This window comes from Athene cunicularia, assembly GCF_003259725.1.
Source record: "Athene cunicularia isolate RWA chromosome Z unlocalized genomic scaffold, athCun1 chrZ_part1, whole genome shotgun sequence".
NCBI lineage: Eukaryota > Metazoa > Chordata > Aves > Strigiformes > Strigidae > Athene > Athene cunicularia.
In genome coordinates, this window is record NW_020799142.1 from 3,481,936 (window position 1) to 3,502,619 (window position 20,684).

Consider the following 20,684-nt stretch of genomic DNA (forward strand, 5'->3'; position numbering starts at 1 on the left):
ACATACCTCAGTTGCTCTTACAAGTGAAATCATGTTCTCCCTTTTCTTTCAGATGAAAGCAAATGGAAGTCGATGGCCTAAGCGAGCACCAACATGACCACAACATGTCCCAAGAATGTGGTGTGTTTGGCTTTTATTAAATGCTTACTCTGTATAAAACATCATTTACTTGTGAATTTTTAAAGTGTTTTTCTATTGATAAATTGATCTTCATATGCTGTTAATTTGATTTTGCAGAGATGATCAGTAGTAATACTTAAATTTTTGCCTTTGTGTTGCCCATTCATTTCTGTCCAGAATGAATGTGGTGTCAAAAAAGGCAAACAGAAATTCTTGCTCAGACTGCTTCTTAAGGAGCTGGTTATTTACCTTTCTCCTCCCTGTTCTGCAAGGACAAAATCTGTAGAAATTGTATGTTTGAGCAGTTACATAGTAGATTTTATGCTTCAGCCTTTTTAAAAGATGAACCTGGCAGTTATTAAAAGACAGAAAACTAGAATGGCCACTTTGAGCATTGTTCAGCTGTCCTATCATGATAACTTTTTACTTCTGTGCTGCAAATAATTAGTACTTAACATTTCAGACTCCCACAGTGGTGTCTAGTTTTTCTATTGCAAAAAGACATCTACAGCTTCAGAATATTCAGCTACAGGAAAGATTAAAATCTTCTTTAATGGGGGAAAAAATGTGGTTTGCCTTTGTGCATTTGCTTTTTTGTTGTTTCTGTCTGATGTCATAAGGGTAGAAAGCCAACACTATTGAAAAGTTGAACAGTGCAAGTTGGCATGAAATTCAGTGGTATAAAGCATTAATAAAAACTGCATGCATTATCGAAGATTTCTTTAATGCTGAAACAGTAGCTTGTGTAACCTGTGTTACTCAAGGGGATGAAAAGTAATCCAAGTCTTTGAAGCCAGGAACCTCTTGATCAGTACTGGAAATGTGATGTAAGAATGATCCAGTACTGAGAAATCATTATGATAACTTAACCTGCACTTCAGGGGCGGTAACAGCCTACTCTGAATTCACGGAGACTAAATCAAAGGTGAATTTCAGAGTGAAAATTTAAGTTTCAAGTCAAACTGAAGAAATGACTGACTCATGTAAATTAGAAAGGGTCACAGTATTACATCACATGCTTAGGGAGTGGTGTTCCTGTTGAATACTTTGTGCAGTACTTGGTGAAAGAAAAAAATTGAGGTTTTTTTAGTGGCAGCAGCTGGCTTTTGTGACTGAAAGACTAGTTGCTCAAACATAGCAATGTACAGCAATGATGAAGGGTAGATTGAATGGAGTAGAACACCAATGAAAGATACTCTGCTTGTACATGTTGTGTAGTTATGCCTCATTTAAAGCTCATTATGCAGGAGCTATGTTCCACAACACAGAAAGAATCAAAAGTATCTTTTGCACATTTGGTTTTGGTTTTGTTTCACTGATGCGTCCAGCTTTGCTAGAGACATAGCGAAGAGGAGAGTGCTGAGATGCAGTGCTGCACAGTGTTATTTCCACGGAAGAACTATAAATGATACTCAACAAAACTTGGAAGAGGTAAAAGTTATGCAGAAGCTTTGGGAAAAATCGGGGTTGCTTTTGGCACCCATTAATGAGTCTTTCTGATTATTCAGGCTTTTGAGTGATAAATAATTTTGTTGCCTTTTTTATTTTTTCTTTTTGCAGTGTGCTAGAAATCAGTAATACTGTACAAACTACTACAGAAGAGGAATACAGATTGTATAATTGTGTCGTGTTTGCATAGCAGCTTTAGGAATGTGACTGCAGCTCTGGGAAAGCAGAATGATTGTTTAGCATCTGCTCACCAAGACAACATGACAAGCCAAGGGCTGCAAACTGAGCTGAGTCAAATTCTGAAGGAGGTTAGTGATTCAGTAGTTGTCCATGCTAAAGACATGTAAAGATACTCAGAACGTGATTTCCCAGTAGCTTCCAGACTGGGTGATCTGGAATAGTTTGAAGAATGTATGCTATTTCCTGATGAGAAATTACTCAAGTAACTTGATGGTTCAGATTTTGCATTAACATGCACATGTTCATACAAAAGTGAACTTGAGTGATACAAGATCTGCTACATCACTGATGGTTTCCTTGCAGGAAAGAAATGTTCATCAAAGTGATGAAATTTATTCAAGTTTGTCACAGTGCCCTTGAAAATACTAGAAAGTTTCATGCATCGAAATGTGAAAATCTACTTGAGCAATATGAAAAATACAGTTAGACTTAACACTTTACCAGTCCTGTTGACAGAAAACAAGCTTGTGAAATCCATTCCAGACCTTTATCACCCTAGGCACTGGGGTTTTTGCAAGGCTGAAGATGAAGATGGGCACTCTTTTTATATTAATCCATCAGACACTGGGGAGAGAAATGTATGTGTAATCGACTATGAGTAATGTATCTAATAACAGGGCTGCTCCTTGTTTTCCAACATAAAATTACTAAATCTTGTCTTTCTGTTACTACCTTACTATTCTCTTAAACTGTTGTATAATGCACGAACATAAGTGTGCATGAGTTACTACTACTAAACTTTGATTCCCACCACCTAGAAAGTGTTAGTACAGCCACCAACTTGTAGTTAGGATCTGAAATCTTACTTAGAATGGGTGAAGAGCCCCTTTTCAATGTAGGCTCTAAAAATAAGATTAAGCAGATTTTAGCTTTTGAATTTTTTCCAAAGGGATGAAGGGGAAGCTGATCCTTGTAGCTTTGTACCAGTCTCAGGGATCTAGGGGATGTTACTGAAAGCATCTGTGTGCTAGATGTGTCCAATCTCACATTGCGTTTACTTTTTTCCCTAGGAAAAATTGTTAGAACCAGCCTGAGACCAGTGGCAGTCTATGCAAGACTACTCCATAAGAAACAAAAAACTTTAAAAGATGGAATGTTAAGCCTGCATATAGTAATACAAGGTGATTTTAACTGTATTGAGGTAGTGCTGGTAATGTTTATGTAGACAAAAAATAAAGATTTATGTTTCTGTGTCTTTTTCAAGCTATAATAGCAGTTCCTTCTGAGTTCTGTGTTTTGGGGATGCCAGTTCACCCCTTCAGACTAAATAAAACCCAGAAGCTATTAAGTGGATAGGAGGTGGTCACCAAAACCATGGTATTCTCTAGTACTTAGAGATTAGGGTAGCTGAGATTTGTATTGAGGTGACAAAAAGTAGAAATTAAAATTTAGCAAACCTGGGTTTAAAAATAGAGTATTTCTCCAACATGGAAAACTTCCATCTTGTTTTATTATTACCTTGATCAGCTGCCTAATATGGTACTTTAACTAAATTTGAAGTAGAATGAAATACTGTAGGAATAACATCTGGAATTCCTGCTTATTTTTTCAGGAAGATTTATTGTAAATTAATTTTATCAGAAGAGCAAATGCTGAAATTATGTATCTTGCAATGCCTTGATTTTTCAGTACTGAATTCAGTAATTTACTAATCAAAGTCTAAGCATAAGTTTAGCGTTTGTCAAGAGGGAAGGAGGTTTAGAGCAACTAATTTTCAGTGATCCAACGTGTGATTACTGGATGCACTTAAAATCTTAGGATTTCTGTTAGGGATTATATTCCCTGAAGATACCATCTGCTCAGGAGTTTTGCTCATGGGCTTTGTTCTTTAAGTCCAAGACTGACAGGACTAGCTTTTAAGACTCTTTTAACTCAAGAGCAACTGCTAATGCCAAATTTTAGTGATGGCTGTCTAAAATGTTAATTCCATCTCAACAAAAAAAACTGTAGAATCTTAAACTTCAGTGTGTAATACCTGTTTCATAGCGTTGTGGAACAAAGAAGTACTGGGGTAGAATGAAGATTAGATGTGTGTAAGGTGCTCCATTTAATAAAATAGTAATGCTGTAAACATTAAGTGTGCTGTTAGGCACTAGGACTGCCTTACAGTTTTTGAGTGGCTGACTGGGCTATACCCTTGGAAGAAACCTCAAGACATTTTTTTTTTTTTCCCTCTGTTTTACGTAAGCACAACGTCTGACACTGTTGGGAGTTGATAGGCTTAAAAAGTACAGGACAGATGCAAAGGTGATCTAGGGGAGTGAGAACAAAATCCTCTGCTCTAGGCTGGTGTTGCAGCAGCCCTCTGGAAGAGGGCTCTCAGTGTTAAAGGTGCAAATTAGAACTCTATTTGAGAGATATGCAGAGAAAGAAAACTGGCTTGTTCCAAATTCCCCTTTAACCTTTTAGCACACTGCATCTGAGTTGACTAAGGCTAGCTCTATTAAACGCAAACAGTCTCTATCAGTGGGTTGCCTGTGGGGGCATTCTTGAATGTAAATCTGTCACCTCTTTTGCCTAGGAAAGGGGTTCATTTGTATTGAATTTAATGGTAGTATTTTAATGTCAAATACATTCAGATATCCTCATCGAGGAAAAAAACTGCATAGTCATAGCTATTTTTGAGATCGTAACATTACAGTGAGTAAGGTGTATCACTTAAATTGTGACCAGCAGTGGCAGGAGGGCAGTGGTTTTCTTCACTCTTACTGGGTCTGGCTGAGATGGAATTAATTTTCCCCACAGCAGCCTTCACAGTGTTGTGCTTTATACTGGTAGCTAGAAGGGTGCTGATCATACACTAGTGTTCTGGCTACTGCATCAGTGCTGTCTCCAACATTACCCACTCACGCAGTGGGGCTGAGGGTGGGCAGGATTTCCAGAGGGGACACAGCTGAGACACCTCACCCAAGCTGACGAAGGAGATAGCCTACACTGTACGACATCTGCTCAGCAATAAAAGCAAAGAGAAAGAAGGGAGGGGGTACCATTTGTTATTACAGTGTTTGTGTCCTAGAGCAACTGCTATATGTACTGAAGCCCTAATTCCCAGTAAGTGGCTGGATATTGCCTGCTGAAGGGAAGTAGACAATAAATCTTTTGGTTTATTTTGTTTCTGCATATGGTCTTTGCTTTTGTTCTACTGAACTGTCTTTATCTTGACCCACAAGTTGCTTTTTTTCCATCTTATTTTCCCGCCCCCCCATCCTGATGATGAGGGGAGTGATAAAGCAGCTTGGTGGGCACCTGGTGTCCAGTCAAGGTCAACCCACTGCAACTCCTGCCAAGGAGACATTTAAAACAGGCACATTAAGGAGAGAGCATCTGCCACACTGGCTTTTGCATCTGGCTTTGCAAGCTGCTTGGTTTGACAGCTTATGTAGTCTGCCGTTGCTTTCTGGTGATTTTTAGGTAAGAAAGGAAACTAATATATGTATGCACTGGAAGTATAAAACTTAGGCTGACAACTTTCTGCTACCAGAAAAAAATACTTAATCTGGAGAAGCTGTATCCTCAAGTGGATTTTAATTGGTACTACACCTGTTTTTACCAGATGGTGGTGTCAAATGAATCTCTGTTTCTAAAGGCTTTGCTCCTGTGGGTAATGTAAATAAGACACACAGGCAACCACAGAATGCCCTAAAAATTCAAGTTTTACTTGACTTTTAAATAACCTGGACGAAAGTATTTACACAGCCATCTATCAAACTCGATTTAAAATAAAGCACAGAGTTGCTTCATGAATATTTAATATACACAGAGCATACAAATCACATTTTTATGTTTATGTATGTTGTTTTCAAACACTTTTCTAGGGAGCTTTGAATTAAACAGGCTTTCCCAAAAGAAAATGTGCTATCTATTCAGTTCAATATTCACCTGTATAAAGATGATTGATTTGTCTACCTAAATAGTGATTTTGTTTTTCCCCCCAAATTAACATCTTCGGTATAATGAGCTCGATTAGAATAAGAATTACAAGGTTAGGGACACTGCTAAGAAGTACAATGTAGAAAAGAACAGGTCAAGGCTAGGTCCTAATGAAAGAAACCTGCTAACAAGCAAGGGAACCAATATGGGATATATAAAAATGCTTTTCTAATCTGGTTAGCAAACCCTCTTTATTGTATAAAATACGTCTTGCAAAGAGGTATATCTTTGTTGTAGGTCTTGCCAATTAATAAGAGTTCCATAACTTATCAGCACTTGAAGAAGTCTCAGAAGAGGTAAATGCAGAGGCACAAAGTTAAAACTGTTGGCCTGAGATCAATACAGCAGACTAGAAGCAGAATTAGGATGAGAATGTCTCAAGTATCAGTCCTTTGTCCATGTGAGGACAGGTCTGTATGGCATCCAACCCCAGGGTAAACTTTGCCTGACGTGGTTATCCATCTGTCTTTTGCCTGGCTCAAAAGGATGTACAGGCATTTTAGACTGACATCCAAACTCCAGGTCTGAAAACCTAACGGCCTCTAGGCAGTAAAAGCCCCAGGAAGACCAGGCAAGAGTAGCAACAATGGAAAAGGCAAGGTATAGCTCAGAGCTGTAACAGGCAAGCCACTTACAGATGATGTAGGGCTGGTTTAGGGCTACAGAGCATAGCTGTGACACAGTAAGCCTTTTCAGTGATTTATCACTTGTATGCATCTCACACAAAAATAACCAGCACAAGAAAAGGTGCCTTTCCCCAAATGACAAATGAGGAAAAGAAGCTTGAAGGGAAAGGAGGCTCAGTATATGGAATAAGTTGGGGTTTTTTTTCTGTATGGTAAGCTGACAATGACTTCCTTGTCCAAGTTTTGCCTTGTGCCAGCACTGACAACATGTAATACAGGCCTTAAATTTAGTCTTTCCTTTGTGGATAAAAAATGGTTACTGTAGTGCCTCAGACTTGCTAAAACTTGTTTCCTACATAGTCTCATTGGAGAGAAGACCACCAACTCAAACCCATGACTCTGTCAATTTCTCATTTAAATGCAAAAAAGTTGGCTTGATTACAAAAAAGCCTCTCCTGTGATTTGAGAACTGATACCTATCATTATTAGACTAGATAGAAGCCCATTTTCTGACACAGTGGAATAAGTAACATACACTTGGCTGATAGTATACAGCATTAATACACAAAAGCCCGCAGGCAGATGACAACACAGGAAAACATGAGGTTGGATATAAACCTTAAAGTAATTTTCATCTTGAGGAATATTTGAGGATTTGCAAGATACACTACATATAGATAATTCTCAGTAACACTACAAATCCTCCTAAAGTAGTACATATGTTCTACTTGCCTGAGCAACAAATGCAGAATAATGGTAATGAGTTAGAAAGCAACAGATTACAAGCAAGTGTGCAATGCTCCAGCTTGGAACACCTTGAAGAAGTAATGAGTGCTTTTCACTGCAGACACTAATCAGTTCTTGTATGGTTTGTCGTATTTCATTAGTCTTCCGAAAGATTGTGATGCTCTAGATTAAGCTGTATCACACGATCTTTGCCACAGTGATAGGGTTGTCTGTTTTTTTTTTAACTGGTGCTTGTGAGAATACTACACAAGGTCATAAATAGATCCTAAAGGATTGCTTGAAATTGGCCAATGACAATGAAACCATTTAACAGACTGACAAAACAGTTTGAACAAATACTTCCAAGTCAAGTCCAACAATGTCCTAAAATGAAATCTGTAGTAAATTCAGAAAATGCTGAAGAACCTCCATGAAAACAGAATTTTTACCACAGAGGGGTTCTAAGCTCTTTCTTTCACTTAGATGTGTTCACTGAGACTGAAATAACAGAACTGTCCAAAGTAAGCCATCAAACTTAGAAATTATGAAGTCCATTTGCTTTCCCTGGCATGATGAAGCATCTCCCAACCTGCAGACCAATCAATACTGTCATAGGAATATACCAACTGTACGGCCACCACCCTGGCTAGTAGCATCCTCCTGACCACCTCAGATCATGAAACAATAGAAGAATCAAAAAATGAAGTAGAAAATAAAACACATACAAGGTTTCTACTTCTCAGTTTTGTTAAAATGTGTATTAGTAATTCCATGCCTCTTGTAAAGCATAATTTAAGATGCCCTATGTGCACTCCAGGTCTCAAACAGTATTACTTTTCTAACAGGGCTGCAATCACCTCGTACGGTGGTATTGCTAGACGTAGAAGACAAAGTATCACAGGAAATCACTGAAGGTGATAGGGCTTGAGTTTAAGGATGACAGATGTAAGCACATGAGCTACCACAGCTGTTCCCAATGCCATTTGACAAATTCAATATTCATTCGGGGGATTACACTTAGCAAAAGTTACTTTCACAACACAAAGATTTTGGTAAGCTTCTTAATAAGTTAGCAAATGCCAGAAGGCTCATCCATGTGCATGGGAGACAGAAGAATGACTTTCAGCTATTTGTACAAAGTAATAGTACAGGAAAAGAGATAGGCATCACTTCAGATATGTACTAGAAGTTAAACCACTCAAGGTGCAATATCATTAGAACTTACTATTCCTACCGTGACATTAGAAAAAAATTGCAATTATCATACCTGAAATACTGCCTTTGTCATCTTACCACAGCAGAAATGGCTCAAAGAATCAGAAGGTACTAGCATTGATTATTTCAAATGGAAAGAGATTAAGGCAGGCTTTGCTAATCTAGTTTAAAAAAAATGCTATTTGCTAGCTGTCTTAAATCCTACTTCTACAAGATTCATTTAACCAGTACTTAAGTGCCTTGCTAAGCAGTCTTAATATGGTGGGTCAATACATATTCTCCATCTTTTTCCAGTGTGGTTTCTTGTAAGGTGATAGGTGTATTTCTGTGGTATGGAATGTTCAATGAAATAGTCCCTTTGGATGAAAGGGCACTCAAATTGAGAACACTTAAAACTGCCAAGGGAAAGTTAAGTCTGTATCACCTCTGGAACTCTCTGCTACAGGGTATTACTAAGTCTATTATTTTTGAGCTAAAACGGGTTGAGTCAACATTTGTATTAACAACACAAGCATCTGTAGTTGTGCTAAGCTAAAATAAACCTTGAAAGAGCTATTAGTCCTTATGTCTCAGGACATAAGTTGATCCCCATATAGAATTGTGAAGATAATTCTCCCCATATCACACTGTATTGCACAATTGGCCAAAAATATGACTCTTTTTGCTTCTCTTGAAGCATCTGGTCCTGATCATGTCAGCTAACAGTCATTTTCTGGAAAAAGGCCATTCAGTTACAGAGCAGACCATAAAGCCCTGTTTTGTTGCAGCGATTTTTTTGTTCATTTTTTTGGAAATGTAACTGCTGATCATTCAGTTTTCCTAAGACTTTTCTTTCTAGTTGTCTAAGACTTTAGGCAGCTTCTCCTTGATCAGTCACACCACTAGAATGGTGTCAGTGGTAAAATCATCGCTTGGCCTTCCCAGCAAGTAGGCTGCACTTCTGGGTATCCTGAAGAAATTGCTACCATGTAAATTTCAGTTCCTTCCCTTGCATTTACACACAAATTCTCAGTTTCCAAAGAATAAAAATCCATTCACCATCTTCAGTCATGGCAGTCAAGTCTCCACCTTGAAGCGTGACACCTGTATAGTTTTTATGATCTTAGTGGTGAGTTTTCCATCAACGCTGTTAGTGGGTAGCTGAGATGTTTCTTCTATTAAGCTGTCTTTTGATCCATTCTGTCTCTGAAGGGAACAAATTAAAACATGTTGCTGAAAAGGTGTAGTGAATTTAAATACTATATTTTGATAACTGCTGCTATGACAACCTTAGGCTAAGGATATAGCAATTTTAATATATATATTTATTTTTCATATATATATAGAGAGAGATATATATATGTGTGTGTGTATGTATATATATATACACACACCAGGAATATTAAAGCATCTACATTTATTTGATCAAACAGAACTTTTTGCCCCTCTTTCTTCTTCTTTCCCCTGCCAGCTGCTGCCCCTTTGTGCTACCTGGTTTCATATTTCCTATTCAGGAAATGCCATGACTAAGTATTTTATATTTAGCAAAACACTGCAATCAAGTGTTCACAAGAAATTAATGGCCACTGTTGTGAGGAGAATTTGGAGCAGAGAGAAAAGAGAAGTGGTTTTGGACATTAAACATTGTAATATTAATTCCTTCCACGGCATGAATTTAAGCCACATTGTATTGGGTAAGAATGAAAAGAAGACAATGTGAATTCCGAACAGGAATCAACCACACAAGTTACCTATTTCTACAAAGCACGTAAATGTGCTTAGCCTCAACTATACCAATTTTCCCTTCACTGATGGGAAAATCCTTACAGAAACATCAAGGACAGCTCATCTTTTCCAATTTCCATCATATGCAGGAATACAAATATCCTTGAAATTAATTCCTATCAAAGAACTTGTAGTGTGTCACCTAGCCTTGAAGTCAAAAATACATGTTTACTGTTTTAAAATTGTTCAAGCTTAAGGTATTCTAACTGCTTATAAGATAAAATATGACATATTTTGCTGACTGTATTCTGTGCAGTTTCCACACTACATACATATAAGCATGCGGGTTTTGGTATAACCACATGCCAGATTAACAGACATGATGACTGGCGTGGGAATTTTCCCTTCTACATTTTGGTTTCCTTTTGTGTGCTTGTACCAGAGACCTGCAAGTCCTTTTTGAATATAATTTGTTTAAAACATTGTGAACTGAATAAAACTATCAAAGCTGAGAGATACTGTACCATAATGTATTATGAAAGCCATTGATTACATTTATAAAAAGACAAGTTGTATCCTTTCCAGATTTCAATTAACACTAAAAAAAAAAAATCGGGGGGGTGGGGGTGGGAAGCAATGCTTCAAGCCCAAGCTACAAAACTCTTAATATGACCTCTAAGAAGAGGTGAAAAAATGACAGGTTGTGATTATGTGATTATAACTGCATCCCAAGCACACTTGCATATTTTAAGTAATTGTGAAAATTAGTTATCCTCCGGTTCAGACCAGGGTATCATCTTAAGCAAGCATCAAACTCAAACTGGGAAAGAGTCCTCCTGTAGCAGAAGCAGGTGTTCACAGGGGCATATGCTACAGAACTACATATATTTGGAAATATAAATTAAGTCTCAAGATAAGCAAAATGTAAAATTTAAAGTCACACTGCTGCTGAAAAAATCTCAGCCAGCTTTAATTTTCACTGACAAAGATCTAATTTAAATAAAGCACTAGACACCCCACCCCCCCCTTCTCCATCCAATAAAAAGGAAAATTGCAAAGGATGCACAATTACTAACCTGTTGAGTCAACTGAGTGCTGGGACCTTTCGCATCTGAAGATCGTGTAACAGGCAGTGGAGGCACTAGATCAGTTTTTGCACTGCAATTATGACATTACAAAATGGACATTGCTATAATGAAGTAAACTATAACTGCAGAGTAAGAATAATGAAACTGACACAGACAACTACACAGATCTGAAATGCAAAATCCAAAAGGCTTATCACCTGACTTTAGACATCCAAAAGCTATCATGCTAATCCTCAGTAGTTACTGGGCACCTTCAGGGCACAAATCATGCCACCCATTTTCAAGGGGCCTGTCTCCTGGTCTACAGAGGCAGCTGAACTTCATGCTAGAGGAGTCTCATCTACAATCAGGGGTGTGATACACCTCCTTCAGGGTGCCACCCAGCTAAAACTAGCCTCCCAAGTGGGTAATACCATCAGGGGACTGCTTTTGATATTTGAGGCCTTAATAAAACTGAGGATGTGGCTGTTACTTTTTAATTCGTAAGTACACACTTTATAAATCAGTCTTCTAGGAAAGACTGATCCACCCACTGCTGAACAGGGTTGTACTAGAGTTTCCATTTAAAAAATTACAGAGTTAATACAGATGATGTCTAAATTCTATTAAGGATGAAAGCATGTGGAAAGCAACTTATGAGTTTCTCATCCTTTAAGCAACTTCATGACCTACCACCGAAGAGCAATACCAGTTTATTGTGGCTTTTTCAGTTTTTCCCCCTTCCAAGTGGAACAAGCAAGCCTCTGTGTCCCAGAATACACCAGAAATGTTTTCATACTTGAGTCATTTATCTCTGAAGACCTACTATTTAGAGGATTGTCTGAATCCTATGCCAGCAACCAACCACATTCATGCCACTCTGGATCTAACCATGATCTCTGAACAAATTTTGGGCCACACTATACCAGTCCTTTGCTAATAACCACATCTGCATACTTCACTTCAGACAGGACAGATCTTTCACCATCAGAGCACTGGGACCGCCGATACTGACGGTAGCTTCGAGGGGAATGTGAATGCCTAATGCGGATTGGGTCCCCTTGAGTCCTAAGAGAGACACAGAATTCACAATGTTAAGTTAGTAAACCAGATATTTGGCACAAAAACATAAACTCAACTGCAGACTGAGATACTCTCATTTCTTACTGAAGTGTAACAGCCAGCTTCTTGCAATTGCTGAATTTAGAAGGCTGATACTTTTCTTATGGTCCTGTACTTGGAATTCAATGCTTTAAAAGTGCAAAGGTCACAAACTAGCATGCCTATATTTGAGAATGAAACTACTTATTAAAGAATGCATCAATATATACAGCTTTAACATCAGCTTTGTCTGTTTAGTAGTGTTGTGGAAGCACATTATAATACATAGCAAAATGCCCTTTCTGTGACATGCGGCTGCTTGCACTGACACATGTCATTGCAAATGTCAATTATCTCAGTGAAATAGATGTTGATTCTTAAGGAAAGAGCTATGCCCTGGCAGCTGCCCATGACGAGCAAGGAAAGGGGTTGAAAAGGTCAAACAGTGCCTTAGATGATCAGAATAAAAATTTAAAAGAAAGCAGAAGTTTGGGAAATAAATTGATTGCTTGTTTGCAATCAGTTCTCCCTGATTCCGTAGTGTAACATAACAGTAACATAAAACAGTTTGATGGATGGCATATAGAACATAGAGACATCCAGCAGGTTCAAAAGTGTGTGGAGAGATAGGGAGAGATGAAGATTATTTTTTTCATATTTTGGAAAGAGAAAACATTAGGTTTTAAAATTATTAAGTATCTTCACCCAAAGCATCCTAGATGAGCATCTGGAGTACATAAAATCTTCAGAGATTATGTGTAAACCCAATCCCATTACAGTATGACAGAGTTCAGAGTAAAATAAGTGGGCTTTTATATTAAAAAAAAATGCTGACATAAACTCACTCAATTTTAGTGTATGGAATTTCTTTCAATTGCTCCTCAGACAGGCCAGATGGATCCACAAGCTCCTTCCTAGAAAGGATTAGGCAAAGTAAAAAATTAACAGTAGCTACCAACTGCCAAACCATTCTTATTTTTATTGTATTAGGCTGAAAAGATTTACTGAAACAAGCTGTTGTCAGCCCTGAAGCTATCTTGACATCAAAATAGGAAACCTATTCAGAAACGTGTCTAACTTCACCTTGATTGCTTAAACTGCATGTTGCATCCTGTTCCACCTTCCTCTAACCTCCCTGCAAATTTGATCTTGTTGCTTCACAATATATATGAACATGGTGTATAATGAACTTTGAATATGCTTTAGAACATCTAACTACCTTCCTAACTGGTAGTTCTACAGCATATGGGGCCTCATCCTAAAAGTGTTAGTACTACAAACAAGGACATTCTGGAAGCCACGGAGGAATAAATCTCTAAAATGCTGTATTCTTCATTAATTATTCATCTACATACAACAGTCATCTGTATTCAGTGCATTCAGTGATCTGCAGTTATCTTCTACACATAGCAGGTCATTAACACCCTCATCATTTCCTGTGGCAAACTGAATCTGAATCAGAACTCAATGCCTTAGAGCCACAGTGCAGGGGATGTAAATAACACTAGAGGCAAACCAAACAGTCACTCAGACCCTACAAGGGCCATACTTACTGAATATGTTTCCATAGTTCTTCTTTAGCTTGTACATCTGGGCTTCTCCTATAAATATCAATGACAACAAAGGCAGCACTGTGAAAACGGTCATCTGATAAGTTGCTGTTCAAATAACTTTTAACAGCACAGACACCGCACAGAAATTATAGTAAATGTAATCCACCAAGGACTTCAATTTTAAGGTTTGTTATCTCAGAAAAGGCATTAAACTTCATTGCTTTATTTCAACTAAAAAGTCGTTTCTTGAACAACAGGCTCTCAATCACAATTCCTCTTCCACTAGCCTTCAGCAAGAGTGTATTTAAAATATCAAAAAACAGAACTCAAACCAAATCAGTGTCCAGCTACTACCACACCTTATCCAGCTGATGACAATGTGTTTTGGAACAACACTTCTGTAAATGGCCCTCAGAAATGTCCTGTGGCCCACAGAGCCCTTTGTAGGCAGGAGGAGGGAAGGGCCACAACAGGCTGACACACCAGTAATCCCTGGCCATTCCCAGTGAGCACCAGTAAAGACAACCCGTTGCTCATCTGCAATCGCATTACAGCCTCTCACTTTCTCGTCATTTCCCAGAAGGGCTTCTGCTCACTTAATTTACCTTTGTGATGTCCAGGACAAAAACTCAACAATTAACAAATGGAACCAGAAAGCATGCATACTCATGCACACTTGCAAGTACTTTAGCAAGTATTTCATTCACAGAGAAAGTACTTAGCCAAAATTGCAATATCCCTGTTGCAGACAGATGTAGTAAAGCAAGCCTGAATGGCACGCCTCACATTTTTCACTGAGTTACAGAAGACTGTCTCCAAAGCGGATTCCCTTTGTTTTTATTTTTCTTAACCTTTTTGTTGCAGGGTTAAGGCAAAACCACTACACTTGCTGAAGCTGAACCTAGAATTTGCCAAAAACCATGCAAAATAATAGATTAACTAAGCATTTTACACAGTGGCAGGGACTAGATGTGAATGGAGATATCAGATAACTCTTTTCATTGAGATTATACAAACTCAGTGTCAGCAGCTAGACTGTTCCATACCATCTGACATGTGAGGAATGCAACTTTTAGACAGACTCAACATGCAGTTCCCACTAAAGTCACATAATCAGATCATACAGCATGCTGCTTTTTTCCTTAATCAAAAAGGGCCTATCATATTCAGAGATGGTTTTGGAGTAATATAATCCAAATGGAAATGAACATCAAAGAGGACAGCAGAGTTCTGCATTTTAGCATCTGATAAATCATCTCTCCTTTGACCAGTGACAGAGCGGTATCAGAAATAATTCCAAACTGCTCTTCAGCACTAACAGTTTCACTGTTTTCTTATTTCACCATTACTGTGTTTGGCTCATTTCCAGACTTGAGCCTAGGAATAATATTCAGAGACATCTATATTGTAGTAAATCTATTACAGATAATGTAAAGGCAGATTCTTAAGGGATGGTAATGTTTTGGGTTTTTTTTTAGATGTTACAGTTGCAGAAGTACTGGGAGATACTAGTTTATTGAACTATAAATACCAGAAAGAGACAGAACAGTGAGAAAAAACCCTTACATTTATGATTCTCTAGTGGACCAATATGAACTAACCCATAACCTTCTCAGCTTCCAAGGTAGCAATGGCTTTCTAAGCAGTGTGATGCAGTCACCCCAGACAATTTCCATCCTTGACAGACTGCTCTGCTGCCCGTTCTGACCACTCAGGTCCTCATGACAGCAACAGCTATGGCCACGAGTAGCTTGCAGTCTGATTTTTCTCAACATTCAGAGATTTTTGTGGCATTGCATTTGTATTTATTATAATTCATTTAATTTTCTCTGATTTTCACTTCTCCTGTCTCTCCTCTCCTTACATCTGTTCATGCTGTTTTTAACTCCCTATTGAAATAGCCTGGTATGCAGTGGCATTTAATACCTTTTTTGAATCCTCAGTTTTGAATTGATTTCTTCTTTCATGGAACCTCCTGCTCACAAAACAGGAGCTACAAAACCTGCATTCAGCCTGGAGCTGGAAAGATAGGCATCCTCTTCCAAGGGTCAATAATCAGGCAGTGGGGACTGCAAAAGCTCACTGAAAAAAGGGCTGCTTCTCCAGGGACCCTTTGTAATGCTTACAGGCCCTAGTTTGCCTGAGGAATCAAAGCCCCAAGGCCACTCCCAAACCGAAGATCCCCACAAAGCTGAGCACTGTGCACACCACTGACCCATCTGATCAGTTCATGGCTTTTACTTATTCATAGAAATAGAACAGGTCAGGATGTGGCCTTAAGTCTCATGCTTCACCAAACATCATGTGAAGCCTCACCTACAATAAGAAATATTAATTTGTGGGGCAATGTGGAAAAAGAGTGTTTAAATAAGAAGTCATCTTAGTTTCTCCATTTTTTAGGAACTCTGCCTCCTGCAGCCAGCTCCAGGCATTTAATTCTGTGATCTCTGCCATTATCCCTCCTTCCACCCCTGCAAATACACTAATATGGAAACCACTGCTGTAAAATGCAGGTTTAGAAATATAGCACTCCATAAAAAAAAAAAAAAAAGGGCTAAACACTGTGATTCCTCAGAGCAAACTGCTTTTATGAATTCCCATCTCAACATTGTTTATTTTCCATCTGTTTAAGAAGCGTTACCATACTGGGATAACCTCAAAGCATTTATTCAAGTTAACTCTCCACAAAAGAATATCCAGTAATATGATACAGATGAAGTCTCTTAACGAAAGTTATTTTCCTTCCAAAGCGGGTTCCTGCTTCCTTTAAGGGCAAAATGAAGAAAAGTCTACAAAAAAAAAAGTCTTGTTTAGATGAAATGTAGGTACTGCATATACCAAATAGGAAACTAGTGTTTGTATAGTTCTTAACAGCCCATAACAAATCAATCCATCTATTAAATCTTTAAAGCCAAATCACAATTCCTCTTTCACTTTGTTTTCACCTTTTACTTGTGAATTTTTTTAGAACTAACAGTTTTGACATATAATGTATACTCAGATTGTCCTATTGCAGTATTTGAATCAACAGCTTCTGGACCGTCTGTACACTAACCAAATTCACTAATGCACAGGAAACCTAATGGGAATTACCAGTAAGTGGTAAGTCTCCAGGGGGGTTTTTTGTTTATTTTTATATAATTTTCACAAGCTCGAACAACTCTACACATTAATAAGTTCTACATTATTTTTTGTGCCTGCATCTGCACCCTTATTAGTATTTCAGTTTGAGTCACAAATGGTAAATTTAAATAGCCATGGAATTTTAATGGCCATTCTTCTTAATTAAAAAAAGCCCTTTGGCTACACAGATGTTTAACATGAACTCTTGAAAATAAACCCTGTAGAACTAGTATTGGAGCTCTATTTGCTGATTCCTTTAGGAGAAAGAAAGGTCAAATTCTTGTCATATATTTTTATTCCTGAGACCAAGGAGACACCACCTCACCACCACCAGTGATTAATAATACTCATTATCAAACAAATAAAATGCACCGTGACAGGCACAGTAACAAATATTTCAGCCATTACTTCACGCTTGCAAAGTGAAACCTCTTGTTACACTGATCATAATAAGGAACTTAATGTGAAAGACTTATCTGTACTACTAAAATGTTTTGTACAGGTTGTTAAATATGCAAACTGAAATGACTATATGACCAGATTTAAAACCAAAACCAACCATAACCTACACCCTAGGGAATCACATTTCCCTTTCTTCTGACATGCATCCAGTCTTGTAAGCAAACAACTGAGCCACACTAAATTAAAATAAATGCTGTTATAACCTACTGCATGTTAACAAATAAATGTCTTTTACTAAACTTTTACTAAAGCACTTTGCAAGTAACTCCCATTTTAGTTTTTTTAGTTCCTACTTATGTCTATTAAGAATCTCTGCCATACTTCAGAGGTTTGGGCTTATTTTGTAGTTTTGATTTTGTTTTTTTAACTGAAGTGTGACAAAGGACAAAAAGGAGGCATTTATTGATCACTGACACAGTAGGGAAAAAAATGAGAAGCCATCCAAAATATTCAGGATTTCCTTATTTCTTTGCTTCCTCTAGGACCTTGACTTGTTAAGTAAGATACTACACCTTTAAGTTTTTTGCTAATAGGAGTTTAAATAAAATACAACTCAGAATGTCACTGTGCTGCAAAATAAAACCCATTTCATAAATTGTAAGCCACAAGAGGGAGCCCGTGCTGTCCAAGCAATGACATTTACTTGGCCTATGGGAAAAAAGAAAAGTTGGCTATAAATTTATCTAACCATTATTAAGACATTTCCTAGTTGGCAGCACTTTCTGTATACAGTAAAAAATGTAAATCAAACTTAACCAGCTATATTTTGTGGATTCCATACAAGTGAGTTTTAATATCCCTGATTTTTAGTAATACATCATTGTACAGTTACACCTAGAAACATTTGACTTTTGTGCAGCTGAAAGTGAACAAGTCTGTGCAAAGCCAGTTACAGTAGAAATTCCAACATTTGGAATTTTAATGGCAAATTCTATTTCTCATAAAAGAATGAAAACTACACCACAAAACAAGACAGAAACGAGTTTTAGCAACATGGGCAACTGAAAACAGAATTCAAGTGGATTTTAGTACTGGAAACTTCAGTGTAGATTACGGTTTCAAGAGGTATAAATGAAATAATCAATTAAGGCACTACATGGTTTCTCTTTGTAAGCCTTACATGAAATGTAAATCTAAGAAAAGACATTAATGGGAGGTACCTGTGTTGTGTGTTATAGAGGTCACACATTACACCATGAGCATCAGGGCAGGCAACTCATCCTGATGCAGGCAGTGAGAGTGGGGATACAGTTTCAGTGACTGCTCTCTCTTGCCTTCTCTTCCAGTGCCTCATAGATGCTCTCCTGGCAGTCTTCAACACCATGGGTCCTGCCCTGCCCTGCCCTGCCCTGCCCTATTTGCTGGGCACACTGATGCTGGTGCTGCTTTGGACAGTTGCTTGGATGGCAGATTAGGCTGGACACAAACATGATACAAAACAGTGTGTCTATACCCCCCAAAGAATCCATTAGATGACAAACATAAATTAAAAGAAACCAGCATTTTCATTAGTTTGAGAAAATAAATTTTAGAAGCTGACAACTTCACCATGCCAAAACCAGCTGGTAGAAGGAACAGCATGGTTCCTCACTGAAATTCTGGCATCAGGATGCATTAAATCACTGACTGCTGCTTGCCAGTGGTAATTTGACATGGAAACATCTGCAGCTGGTCTCATCTGGAACAATATCATAGACATTATATGATTAAACAAGTGTTCATACATTTCACAAAAAAGCCTGCATCTATCACAGAAAATTTAAATTTTTTCACAGACCTGCTGCCCAGAAGAGGGGAATCGCTGTCCCCATTACAGAACTAACATTCAATAAGTCACAAAACTGTCCAGGACTCCATGCAAGGTGATGGAGACAGTTTTTGACCAGCTCTGTTACGAAGCCCTTCCTGCATTATTTGTGCCCTGAAATTCAAATCACTAAATGAAGGGGATTTGACCACAAAGACAAATCTGCTAATGTGAGAATGTGCCATGTGAAAGTCTCTGTTCCTCAGCAGCTGAGAGCCGCCACACTGAAGATATTCCTCCCACTTTTTAACATGCTACAGCAGCCTAGATTTTCATGTCAAAGAGGGCAAGGGTTACATACGATCGTGATCTGTGCCTGGATCGCCGGTAGTTTGGATCCACCTGGTTTTTCTCCTTTTGCCTCCGTAGCACAGCTTCCCACTGAGGAGCTGAGTCAACCATGTCATTCTCTTGCCGTAATCTGCAAAAGTACCAGCAGTTTAGTCTGAGATCTCTGATGCAGGATGCTCTGAGAATCAATTAGGGTTTTTTTTCTCACAAAAATCCAGCTATTGCAATGCAAAGCTTTAACTTTTCATTTTGCTATATTTTAATTATTGTTCCCAAACTACATTAACATATAAGAACCTGTATTAAAGAAAATTCAGATTTCTTATTTAAAATGAAACTACACAGGCCATTAAGAACAGACCCACAACTTGAATTTGTCTTCCCAGCCTAAGCCAAACATCTAGAAATTTTTTCCTGTTTACGTATTCTAGCACACTTGATCTACAGCAAGTGTAAGCGCCACATCATGATACATGGTTCTACTGCTACAACTTTTCCAAATGCTTTGTTGCAGCACGCACCCTTCCTAGGATCCAGGGAAAGTCCCCCAGGGATGCCTTTGGCAAGTTCCCACTCAGAGGAAGTGGTCTCTTCACCCGGACCTGCAACAAAACTCAGGATGCATGCAGATCTCCCTGGCTGCTCCAGACACATATAATCCTGCACCATTCCCTGTGGCTGTGGTCCCTGTCTCTGCTTGTGTGCTTCTTCTTTCTAAAATCCATTAATCCATTAGGGAAACATAGTACAAATTAAACCAAATGTCAAAACCTATAAATTCAGCATGTTTGTTAGCAGGCTGAAGTAACTCTACAATGACACAACCAGCTAGGCCAACCTGTGAGCCACTGTTTGGCCATTCAAAGCTCTACAGACACATCACAGTTTTGGGGTTGTAGGTATCAGTAGCATGATGAAGTGCTAAGGTGGAACAAATGGATATGCTTAGTCACAGCAGTGAATTTAAAATGCAGCAGGGATTTAGAAATAACCCTGAAATATACCACTCATAGTGGTTCTTGTAGGACGGTACAACTGATATACTGAAAAAAACAGAGGAGCTTAACAAAAAATGGGAAGACTGACAGATAAAAAAAACCAAACAAGCCAACAGAGATAAAGAGATTACACTGGCAATGTGATCGATAGGAAATGCAAAGCATGCTGCTATTGTTGCTCTTCACTACAGATGTACCCTTCTCCTTGAGTTTTGAACTGTATCAGGCTAAACTGGCTACACAGGCTGCTGCTCTTCCTTTAATTGATTATT

At 38.3% G+C, this 20,684-nt stretch overlaps 1 protein-coding gene and 1 non-coding gene across 2 annotated transcripts in view; one reads left to right on the forward strand and one right to left on the reverse strand.

The window, feature by feature from the left end:
• The first annotated feature begins 265 nt into the window (after positions 1-265).
• On the forward strand, positions 266-399 carry LOC113489932. Its single transcript, XR_003400115.1, has one exon. It is a non-coding gene; the product is annotated as a small nucleolar RNA SNORA13 (small nucleolar RNA).
• A 2,474-nt stretch (positions 400-2,873) lies between these two features.
• Positions 2,874-20,684, reverse strand: part of EPB41L4A (erythrocyte membrane protein band 4.1 like 4A) — a 95,202-nt gene continuing 77,391 nt past the window's right edge. The window contains exons 18-23 of the mRNA XM_026865758.1: positions 19,425-19,544; positions 13,732-13,779; positions 13,024-13,092; positions 12,035-12,145; positions 11,087-11,168; positions 2,874-9,491 (exon numbers count right to left, since the gene is read on the reverse strand). Coding sequence (XP_026721559.1) covers positions 9,363-9,491; positions 11,087-11,168; positions 12,035-12,145; positions 13,024-13,092; positions 13,732-13,779; positions 19,425-19,544 — 559 coding nt within the window. The 3' untranslated portion in view covers positions 2,874-9,362. The remainder of the gene's footprint in view (positions 9,492-11,086; positions 11,169-12,034; positions 12,146-13,023; positions 13,093-13,731; positions 13,780-19,424; positions 19,545-20,684) is intronic.